We start from the raw sequence: 11,678 nt of genomic DNA, 5'->3' as shown, positions 1-11,678 counted from the left end.
AAATAAATAAATATAAATATAATAATAATAATAATAATAATAATAATAATAATAATAATAATAACAATAATAATAACAATAACAATAACAATAACAATAACAATAACAATAACAATAATAATAATAATAATAATAATAATAAATGAGGTCCTAGGTGCTCTCTGAGTTTGGAGGTTTTCTTAAAAGATGCTTTTTCATGACCCAGCTAGGGAATCTATGATCCACAATCAAAGGGTTGCACTTTGCTAGGATACTGTTTGGGCCATTAGAACAAGCTTGGCATGTGTTGTGTACTAGGCCCCCCCCTCACACACACACACACACACACACACACACAAACACACACACACACACACACACACACACACACACACACAAAGACTGTATGCACAAAACTTCATTTATTTATTTAGAATTCAGCCGATTCTGTGCAGCTATCAATCAAATACTGGAAAAACGGATGAAGCACAACACAAACCGCTAAAGCATAAAACGTCACGGCAATCACAAGAAACTTGTGCCAGTTCCTGTGAAGGGGGCCCTTGTCTCCCAACTCTGGGGGAGAGCAAAGGCTTTGTGTGTGTGTGTAAGTGTGTGTGTGTGTGAGAGAGAGAGAGAGAGAGAGAGAGAGAATGGGTGAATTCAGGGACTCCGGGGTGGGGAGGGGGGGAGTCACCCAATGCACAGAGCTGTGGCTAAGCAAGCAGGTGGGGGCAGCACACAAAAACACACACACACACACACACCCCAGCCTTGCCAAACGCACAAAGTGTAACTGAGCTCAGGGTGGGGTGCTAAAGGCAGCCACGGGGGCTCCCCCTGATTGGTTATGCAAGTCACCGGAACATGTCCCCCCCCCCATCCCGTGATCTCTGACATGAGTTGGTGTCATGTTGCAAGCATGAAGGAAGCTGTGCCAGGATGTTTTATCTAGATCAGCTTTGCTTGTGGGTGAATGTGGGATTTAGTTTTAACACAGTTTTATTATTGTATTATAATGGGCATAACTTTTAAACTTCTTTTTAACTTTTGTATTTATATTTTGATATTTATTGCCCTGTACACGGCCCTGAGTCCTTCGGGAGAAGGGTGGTATAAAAATTTAATAAATAAATAAATAAATAAATAAATAAATAAATAAATAAATAATGCGTTACCTAGTTGGGTGGTTTCCGTCTGCAAGGAAACCACCAAGCTTGGAGAGCACCAAGGACCCCACAGTCCTCCCCCCCCTCCTCCTCCTCCTCCTCCTCCTCCTCCTAGCACTGCTGGCTGAGGAATTCTGGGAGTTGAAGTCCACAAGTCATAAAAGGGCCAAGTTGGAAGACCCCTGGAGTTGATGTCCACAAGCCATAAAAGTGCCAAGTTGGAAGACCCCTGTCTTAAAGCATCCTGGCTGAGGAATTCTGGGAGTTGAAGTCCACAAGTCATAAAAGGGCCAAGTTTGAAGACCCCTGGTATCGGGTCTAGGGTCTCCTGCTTGAGCGGGGGGCTGGACTAGAAGACCTCCAAGGCCCCTTCCAGCTCTTATTCTGAGTCGGATGGTCCTTCTGCAGCCCCGTGCCCCGTCTGCCCCATCCTGCCGCCCAGGGGCACCAGAGAGGGTCCCTGCCATAATCACCCCTCCCTCTGCCGCAGGCCGATCCTCGCCCTGGTGGTGGGGCACCCAGAGAACCCCCAATTCCAAAGCTACAGGCGGACCATGGAGCGCCACCAGTTGCCCACAGACTTCCTGGGCCCCCAGGAGTTGGCCAAGCGGTTCCCAGGGATCCACCCATACGGCGGGGAGATGGCCTTGACAGACCACACGGCAGGCGTCTTGTATGCCAGCAAGGCACTCCGAGCTGTGCAGGTAGCAACTGTGGGTGTTTGGGGGTGGGGGGAGTGAAGAGAAATGCCCCCCCTATCCTTTCTGCCCTAGTGAACTCTTTGGACAAAAGAGCCCCCTTGTGTATGGGTCACACTTGGCACTGCAGATATGAATGCTAAAATAATAAAGGTGGGAGATGGATGGATGGATGGATGGATGGATGGATGGATGGATGGATGGATGGACGGACGGACGGACAGAGAGACAGACAGACAGACAGACAGAGCTAGATAAATAGATGATAGATAGATGATAGAGATAGATAGAGAAAGACAGATAGAAATAGAGATAGATAAATAGATGTTACATGATAGATAGATAGATAGATGATAGATGATAGATAGATAGATAGATAGATAGATAGATAGATAGATAGATAGATAGATAGATAGATAGATAGATGATAGATGGATAGATAGATAGATAGATAGAGACAGACAGACAGACAGACAGACAGACAGAGCTAGATAAATAGATGATAGATTTTAGAGAGATAGAGATAGATAAATAGATGATAGATAGATGATAGAGATAGATAGAGAAAGACAGGATAGACAGAGCTAGATAAATAGATGTTACATTTTAGATAGATAAATAGATGATAGATTTTAGATAGAGATAGAGATAGATAAATAGATGATAGATAGATGATAGAGATAGATAGAGAAAGACAGGATAGACAGAGCTAGATAAATAGATGTTACATTTTAGATAGATAGATGATAGATTTTAGATAGAGATACAGAGCTAAATAAATAGATGTTAGATTTTAGATAGATAAATAGATGATAGATTTTAGATAGATAGAGATATAGATAAATAGATGATAGATAGATGATAGAGATAGATAGAGAAAGACAGGATAGACAGAGCTAGATAAATAGATGTTAGATTTTAGATAGATAGATGATAGATTTTAGATAGAGATACAGAGCTAGATAAATAGATGTTAGACTTTAGATAGATAAATAGATGATAGATTCTAGATGGATGGGTGGGTGGGTTGGTGAGAGAGAAGGAGATGATTGAGAGAGAAAGAGAGATAGGCAGAGACAGATAGATAAATATATGGATGGATGGACACATAGATGGGCAGGCAGGCAGACAACAGACGGAGGGACGGATGCAAGGATGGACCGATGGACAGCTAGATGGATAGATCAAGAGGCAGACAAGCAGGCAAATGGATAGATGGACGGACAGGCGGACAGACCAATGGAAAGACCCCTAGGCAGGCAGACAGACAGACCGCTCCAGGAAGGTTGGGGGGGGGTCGCCCCTCCTCCCATTCCCAAAGGCCACCTGGCGCCTTTGAAATAAATACTTCTCCAGCCTCCTGGGAGGATTCGGCCCCCCTGCCTGCCCCCGAGGGTGGGTGGCTTTTATTTAGCTTTATGACCTTGTTAGTTGAGAGCTCCTTTTCTGCCCCGAGGGCTCCCGAAGCCCCCCAGGGGATGGAAACGAGCCCAGATCAAAACTCCAGAATTGTTGTTTGAAGAGGAGGAGATTAAAAAACCGGAGAGGAGAGAGAAAGGAAAACCCTTTCTTTCAGTTGACAGACTGGCGGGGGCCATGAAAGCAGCCGGCAAATGTCATCCAGAGGTGAAGTAAGAGCCTCTTTACAACCGCTGCGGCTGGGGGGGGGGTTGGATTCCAACTCCCATAATCCCCCTGCAGGTAGGTGGCTCTTCAGGGGGTCGACCTCTAGCCAGGGTTGGGTAAAGGGGTCTCAAGGGGGCTGCCCAAAGTCACCTCAACAGGTGAAATGGGAAGGAAAGGAAAGGAAAGGAAAGGAAAGGAAAGGAAAGGAAAGAAGGAAAGGAAAGGAAAGGAAAGGAAAGGAAAGGAAAGGAAAGGAAAGGAAAGGAAAGGAAAGGAAAGAAGGAAAGGAAAGGAAAGGAAGGAAGAAAGAAAGAAAGAAAGAAAGAAAGAAAGAAAGAAAGAAAGAAAGAAAGAAAGAAAGAGAAAGAAAGGGAAAGAAAAAAGATAAAAAGGAAAAGAAAGAATGAGAAAGGAAGGAAGGAAGAGAAATGAAATGAAAGAAAAAAAGATAAAAAGGAAGGAAGGAAATGAAAGAAGAAAGATGAGAAAGAGAGGAAAAGAAAGGAAGGAAGGAAAAAGATAAGAAAGAGGAAAGAAAGAAATGAAAGGGAAAAAAAGATAAAGAGGAAGGAAGGAAATGAAAGAAAAAGATGAGAGAGAAAGAAAAAGGGAAGGAAGGAAGGAAGGAAGGAAGGAAGAAAGAAAGGAAAGAAAAAAATAAGAAAAAGATAAAAAGGAAAAGAAAGAATGAGAAAGGAAGGAAGGAAATGAAATGAAATGAAAGAAAAGAAAAAGATAAAAAGGAAGGAAGGAAATGAAAGAAGAAAAGATGAGAAAGGAAAAGAAAGGAAGGAAAAAGATAAGAAAGAGGAAAGAAAGAAATGAAAGAAAAAGATAAGGAAGGAAGGAAGAAAAGAGAAAGGAAGGAAGGAAGGAAAGAAAGAAAGAAAGAAAGAAAGAAAGAAAGAAAGAAAGAAAAAGAAAGAAAGAAAGAAAGAAAGAAAGAGAAAGAAAGAAAGAAAAAGAAAGAAAGAAAGAAAAAGAAAGAAAGAAAAAGAAAGAAAGAAAGAAAGAAAGAAAGAAAAAGAAAGAAAGAAAGAAAGAAAAAAAGAAAGAAAGAAAGAAAGAAAGAAAGAGAAAGAAAGAAAAAGAAAGAAAGAAAGAAAGAAAGAAAGAAAGAAAGAAAGAAAGAAAGAAAGAAAGAAAGAAAGAAAGAAAGAAAGAAAGAAAGAAAGAAAGAAAGCTGGCTGGGGGATTCTGGGTGTTGAAGTCCAGGGCTGAGAATTGACGCCCGTTCAGGATCGCTTCCCTTCCATTTCGGCTTTCCGGGCCTTCCCTTCTCCGCCCGGCCTCCTTGCACCAGCACAACTGACCAGCAGACCGCCCCCATTTGAACCCAGGGCCTGTCCGGATTCCACTCCCGGGGCAATGCGCCGGGTGCGCGTTAAGCACTGAACCCTCACCTGCCCCACGGAGCATGCAAACGTTCACCGGTTGTCCCGCCCGGCCGAAAGCGAAAATTTTGTGTGTGTGTGTGTGTGTGTGTGTGTGTGTGTCAGACCTCTTTTTGTCTCCCCCGGCCCCCAGGACCTCTTTCAGAGGCACAAGGGGGTCTTGAGGGACGGAGAGAAGGTGCTCCAAATCCTGCCGGGATCAGTGATCACGGTTACGACCGACCGAGGGGAGTACCGGGCAAAACGCCTAGTGGTCACAGCCGGCGCGTGGACCAATCAGCTCCTGGCTCTGTTGGGACTGCAGCTGCCTCTTCAGGTAAGGAGGGGACACCCCCCCCTCCCAAAGAAGAGGGGGGTCAGGCAACAATTGGGGCGCAAAGCGTCCCTTAAGGAGGATCACCACTCAGCCCCAAATTTCACTGCGAAGCGAGACCGTCGTTAAATGGGTTTTGCTCCATTTTACGACCTTCCTCGCCACCGTCGTTAAGCGAATGCTGGCTGCGGTGGTTAAGTTAGTCACCCGGTCGTTAAGTGAATCCAGCTTTCCCTGTTGACTTTGTGGGCCGGACAGTCGCCAAAGGGGGACGACTGCATCCGTTGTAAATACTAAGGGTGTGAATTTTGATCATACGACCGCGGGGATACCGCACACGGTTGTAACTGCGAGGACTAGTCCGATGTCATTGTTTCCAATGCCGGTAAAAAAAAAAAAATACAGGGAGTCCTCAACTTAACAACCAGTCATTTAGTGACTGTTCAAAGTTACGACGGCACTGGAAAAAAGCGACTTACGACCATTTTTCACACTTGCGACCGTCGCAGCATCCCTGTGGGCACGTGATCAAAACTCAGACCCTCGGCAACTGACTCACACTTACGACCGTCGCAGCATCCTGGGGGGGGTGTCACGTGATCCCCTTTCGCGACCTTCTGACAAGCAAAGTCAATGGGGAGAAGCCGGATTCGTTTAACGACCGAACATCTGCAGTGATTCACTTAATGACTTTGACAAGAAAGGTCGTAAAATGGGGCAGAGGTCCATTCACCAAATGTCTCGCTTAGCAGCATAAATTTTGGGCTCAGCTGTTTTCATAAGTTGAGGACTCCCTGTATTGTCATTTTATTTCGCTCACCTCGAACATTGCTAATAATTTTTTTTTCCCTCCAGTCCTGAGTTTAAAAACTTTTTCCCCAGTCTGAGTTCCCCCAGGCAGCCTGGGGGGGGGGGAAAGGGGGAGGTGGTCCAATTCTGTGCATCAGGAGCCCCAGAAGGTTGAACAATTAACCAGTGGAACAGCTTGCCACCAGAAGTGGTGAATGCTCCAACACTGGAAGTTTTTAAGAAGAGACTGGACAGCCATTTGTCCGAAATGGTATAGGGTTTCCTGCCTGAGCAGGGGGTTGGACTAGATGACCTCCAAAGTCCCTCCCAACTACTACTACTACTACTTCTTCTTCTTCTTCTTATTATTATTATTATTATTATTATTATTATTATTATTATTATTATTATTATTATTATTATTATTATTATTATTATTATTATTATTATTATTATTATTATTATTATTATTATTAACCTGCCTCCAGAAGTTGTAAATCCTCCAACACTGGAAGTTTTTAAGAAGAGACTGGACAGCCATTTGTCTGAAATGGTATAAGGGTTTCCTGCCTGAGCAGGGGGTTGGACTAGATGACCTCCAAGGTCCCCTTCCAAGTCTGTTATTCTATTATTCTATAGGAGGGAAGGAGGGAGGGAGGGAGGGAGGAAGGAAAGAAAGAAACTCATCAAGGAGAGAAGCAACCCGGAATTAAGGAGAAACTTCCTGACGGTGAGAACAATTAACCAGTGGAACTCCTGGCCTCCAGAAGTTGTGACTGCTCCAATCCCTGGAGGCTTTCAAGAAGAGACCACACAGCCATTTAACAGAAATGGTAGAATTGTTAGACTAGAAGCCCCCTTTTTTTTCCCCAGCACCATCGTAAGTTTGAACCGTCACGAAGTGAACGGTGCTGCTTTGCAGGACAATTGCAGAAAACTGCAAGGCAGCGAATGCCACCGGAGCAAGCTGGCCGAGTTGAGCTGGCCTTGCCAAGGTCATTCCTGCCCTTTGGTGGCCGGCGTGTCCCGCACCCATGCCCCGCTCCGAGTGCCAGTGAAGGGGACTCTGAGGTGTGGCTGCCCCCCCTTCCTGAGCCCCCGTTTCCCCCTTTCAGCCGCTGCGTGTCCGAGTTTGCTACTTGCGGGCCAAGGAGCCCGGCCCCCGGGGTCTCCAGGGGTTTCCTTCGTGTTTCCTGGGCGTCGGCCTCAACCGAGATGACCACGACTTCTACGGCTTGCTGACTGGCGAGTACCCGGATCTGATCAAGGTGAGCAGGAGGGGAATTGGGGAGGGGTCTGCTCAGGGGTTTCGCTTTTGGGCCAAGCTGCACCTGAGAGGTGGCGGCAGGCATCTTGGCCACCAGATGGAGAATGCCAGGCGCAACGGATGAGCACCAGGTGCTACGTTGCAGCACAAGCGACTTACTCAAGCCTTATTGCAGTCCAGTCCTCCTTTCCCCCCCACCTTCCCTCCTTCTCTTCGCACACTGCACTCCCCTCTAGCACTGATGATGTTCCCTAGCTGGGTGACGAAAGGTCTGCAAGGAAACAACCAAGCTCAGAAGGCACCAAGAACCCCACAGTCTTCCTCCTCCTCCTCCTCCTCCTCCTCCTCCTCCCTTCTAGCACTGATGATGTTTCCTACTTGGGTAATGAAACGTCTGCAACAAAACCACCCAGCTCAGAGAGCACCAAGGACCCCACAGTCATTTTTTTCCTCCTCCTCCTCCTCCTCCTCCTCCTCCTCCTCCTCCTCCTCCTCCTTCCTCCTCCTCCTCCTCCTCCTCCTCTTTGCACACCGCCCTCCCATCCGGCCTTGATGATGTTTCCTAGTTGGGTCACGAAACATCTGCAAGAAAACGAAAGAGCATCAAGGATCCCACAGTCCTCCTCCTCCTCCTTCTTCCTCCTCCTCCTCCTCCTCCCCCTCATCTTTGCACACTGCCCTCCCATCCAGCCTTGGTGATGTTTCCTAGTTGGGTCACGAAACGTCTGCAAGAAAACAACCCAGCTCAGAGGGCACCATGGAGCCTTCCTTGACCGTTTCTCTCCCGCCAGGTCTGCTACCACCACGGATCCCCCACGGACCCGGACAAGCCCGACCAGCACGGTGGGGTCCCTCCTCCAGCCTCCGACCTCCAGCGCCTGCAGGATTTCGTCAGCAAGTATCTGCCAGGCCTGGATCCGGAGCCCGCCGTGCAAGAATGGTGCTTATACACGGTGAGGAGGGGGGCAACCGGGAGGGAGCCACCCCCAGGGCCCCTTGTCTTCCCCTTAAATCTAGACCTCCATCCCTGGGGTCTCTTTTACGCCGATGCCCCCCCACCCCCCCCCACCCCCAAGCCTGCCTCCTGAGCTGCTGGTCTTTAGCGGGGAAAAGTAGTCCATCTGCAAACAATGAAAACTTTTTCAATAATCAGCAGACCGCTTTGACCTCAGGCAGGCAGTTCTCAGCTTACCACCGTTCACTCATTCATTCGTCTGAAGTTCCAACGGCATTGGAAAAAAAGGGACTCAGGACCGTTTTTCACACTTACGACCGTCGCAGCATCCCCCTTGGTCACGTGATCCAAATTCAGACACTTGGCGACTGACTCGCATTTATGACGGTCCCAGTGTCCTGGAGGGGTCAGGTGACCATATTTTGCGACCTCCCGACAAGCAATGTCAGTGGGGGAAGCCAGATTCATTTAACAGCCGGGTGACTCATTTAACAATGGTGGTGATTCACTTAACCACCTGGGGCAGGAAAGGTCGTGAAATGGGGCAAAGCTCAATATTTGTCTCGCTTGGCCAGAGAAATTTGGGGCTGAATTAGATAGATAGATAGATAGATAGATAGATAGATAGATAGATAGATAGATAGATAGATAGATAGATAGATAGATAGATAGATAGATAGATAGATAGATAGATAGATAGATGGATGGATGGATGGATGGATGGATGGATGGATGGATGGATGGATGGATGGATGGATGGATGGATGGATGGATGGATAGATAGATAGATAGATAGATAGATAGATGATAGATAGAGATAAAGATAGATATAGACAGAAATAGATAGATAGATATAGATAGGATAGATGATAGATAGATAGATAGATAGATAGATAGATAGATAGATAGATAGATAGATAGATAGATAGATAGATAGATAGATAGACAGACAGACATAGATAGAGATAGGTAGACAGATAGAGCTAGATTAGATAGATAGATAGATAGATAGATAGATAGATAGATAGATAGATAGATAGATAGATAGATAGATAGATAGATAGATAGATAGATAGATAGAGATAGGTAGACAGATAGAGCTAGATTAGATAGATAGATAGATAGATAGATAGATAGATAGATAGATAGATAGATAGATAGATAGACAGACAGATAGATCTAGAAGAGAGAGAGAGAGAGATACATAACACACATTTAGAACATACTATATACAACATATGTATAACATATAACATGGTTGTCAACAGAGGATTATCTTGTATTTTGTAGCTTTTAAAATTATTGCTCACTTTCTGTCCTTATGCTGGTCTGTGACTGTAATAAAGACTTGATTGACTGATTGGTTGATTATGGATGCAATTAGAAAAGAGGGCCCCCCCTCCTGTGGCCTCCATTCCTACAAACCCCCCCCCTTTGTTCAGCCAGCTCAAAATGTGGCTGGCTGAAGAATTCTGGGAGTTGTAGTCTACGGGTCGTCAAGTGGGCATAGTTGCCCACCCTTGATCTATGGGGCACCAGGGGTCCCCCCAGCCTCCCCGAAAATCTAAACCTGAGTTTCCTCCGACAATCTTTTTTTTCCCCTCCCGTTTCCCATCACGCGCCCCCCCCAGAACACTCCAGATGGAGATTTTATTCTAGACCGGCACCCCCGTTTTGAAAACATCGTCATCGGAGCCGGGTTTTCAGGTAAGGCAAAGGGGGGGGGGAGAGCCGGAAATGAGGGGTAAGAAGGGTTATCGCCCACCCAAAATGGACTCATTTATCCTGGAGTCTACTGTTCAGGAGCTATTTGTAACAACAACAACAACAATAATAATGGTGGTGGTAATGATAATGATAATGATGATAATGATGATGATGATGATGATGATAATAATAATAATAATAATAATAATAATAATAATAATAATAATAATAATAATAATGTGATGATAATAATGATGACAATAATGACAACAATAATAATAACAATAATAATGGTGGTGGGAAACGGTCATGTGGCTTTTTTTCCAGTGGCGTTCTAACACAGAGCGGTCACTAAAGAAGTGGCTGTAAGTTGAGGACTGTCTGTAAATCAAACCAAGGGGAGGGAAAGCAAGCGAAGAGGGGGAATATGCCTCAGTTTCTCCCTTTTGTCTCTTCCACAGGCCACGGGTTCAAGTTTGCACCGGTCGTGGGAAAGATCCTGTGTGAATTGAGTCTGGGGGAGCCGCCCACTCATGACCTCACCCCCTTTCGGCTTAGCCGCTTCCAGGGCCCACTCAAAGCTAGCTTGTGACCTCCGTTTTGGGCGGAGGAGAAAAAGTTTGCCCCCAGCAGCTTCACGACAGTCCATCTGAACTGGCTCCATGACACGATCTCCGCATATCTGACGGCCAAGATCCTGAGAGCTGCTGGGGGAGAGCAAAGCTTTTTTGGGGGGGGGGGCGCGCGAAGGGCTCCTTTGTGATTGAGGTCCCCGCAAACCCCCTCCCTGTCAGGTCCCCCAATCCTTATTGTTTCCCCTCTTATTGCCCCAGATTTTCGTTCGTTCCGCCAGGACCTGAAGACCTGGCTGTTTGAGCTTTCCAGCCAGGACTGAGAACTTTTAATTTTTAACCTATTGTAATTGGGGTTTTTAAATTAGAGTTAAGGGTTTTAGATTTAATTAAGGATAATTTAATTTATTTTAATTTGTTATTAACTTTTGTATTGTTATATTGTTTTAATCGCCTTGTGAACCGCCCTGGGTCCTACGGGAGAAGGGCGGTATATAAGTTTAAATAATAAATAAATAAATAAATAAATATTTGGGGCCTGCCATTCTGGGGTTGGGGATATTTGCTTTCCCTTGGGATAACTTTCACTTTCTGTTTTTCCCCTCCCACCTCTCGAGAAGGGAATGTGTCTCCCTTATCAGGGAAACGGTTGCAGAGAAACAAAATTGGAGAAGATGCCTTGAGATGCCGGCCAACGGTGCCGGTGACTAGCGCATCGTGCCACCTGGATTTCAAATGGACATCATTCCCTTCAACCAAGGCTTCTGGTCTCCAGTTGTCTATGATTTTACTTTTCCCATGTTTTTCTTTTGTTGCACTTGTACTTTGGTCTGTGACCGCAAATCAATCCATCAATAAATAACTTAATCATTAACCAGTGGAACTCCTTGCCTCCAGAAGCTGTGAATGCTCCAACACTGGGACGTTTTTAAGAAGAGACTGGACAGTCATTGGTCTGAAATGGTCTAGGGTTTCCTGCCTGAGCAGGGCGGGTTGTGGAAAATAATGGGAAGGAGCAAGGAAGTTTAAAAATAAAATATATTCTTAGTATTATCGTGTAATCATTGTGATATTATTTTACAGTTATTGTTTTTTAATCAATTGCCTGAGTGGATGCTTTGTGTATATTGGGAAAAATATAAGCCTCCAATGAGGGGAGGGATGGAGCCTGGTGTGAGTCATCATCTGGGAACTGTTTTTCACTACCTT

General features: G+C 45.6%; 1 protein-coding gene across 1 annotated transcript in view; it reads left to right on the top strand.

Moving 5' to 3' along the window:
• Positions 1-11,384, top strand: part of PIPOX (pipecolic acid and sarcosine oxidase) — a 12,408-nt gene extending 1,024 nt beyond the window's left edge. Inside the window, exons 3-8 of the mRNA XM_081314502.1 lie at positions 1,639-1,852; positions 5,000-5,182; positions 7,084-7,236; positions 8,027-8,188; positions 9,822-9,897; positions 10,359-11,384. Of these exons, the coding sequence (XP_081170628.1) occupies positions 1,639-1,852; positions 5,000-5,182; positions 7,084-7,236; positions 8,027-8,188; positions 9,822-9,897; positions 10,359-10,489 (919 nt within the window). The 3' untranslated portion in view covers positions 10,490-11,384. The remainder of the gene's footprint in view (positions 1-1,638; positions 1,853-4,999; positions 5,183-7,083; positions 7,237-8,026; positions 8,189-9,821; positions 9,898-10,358) is intronic.
• The last annotated feature ends 294 nt before the right edge of the window (positions 11,385-11,678 follow it).

Source organism: Vipera berus (genome assembly GCF_964194415.1).
Source record: "Vipera berus genome assembly, chromosome: 1".
Lineage (NCBI taxonomy): Eukaryota > Metazoa > Chordata > Lepidosauria > Squamata > Viperidae > Vipera > Vipera berus.
This window is presented reverse-complemented; position numbering and strand designations above follow the sequence as displayed.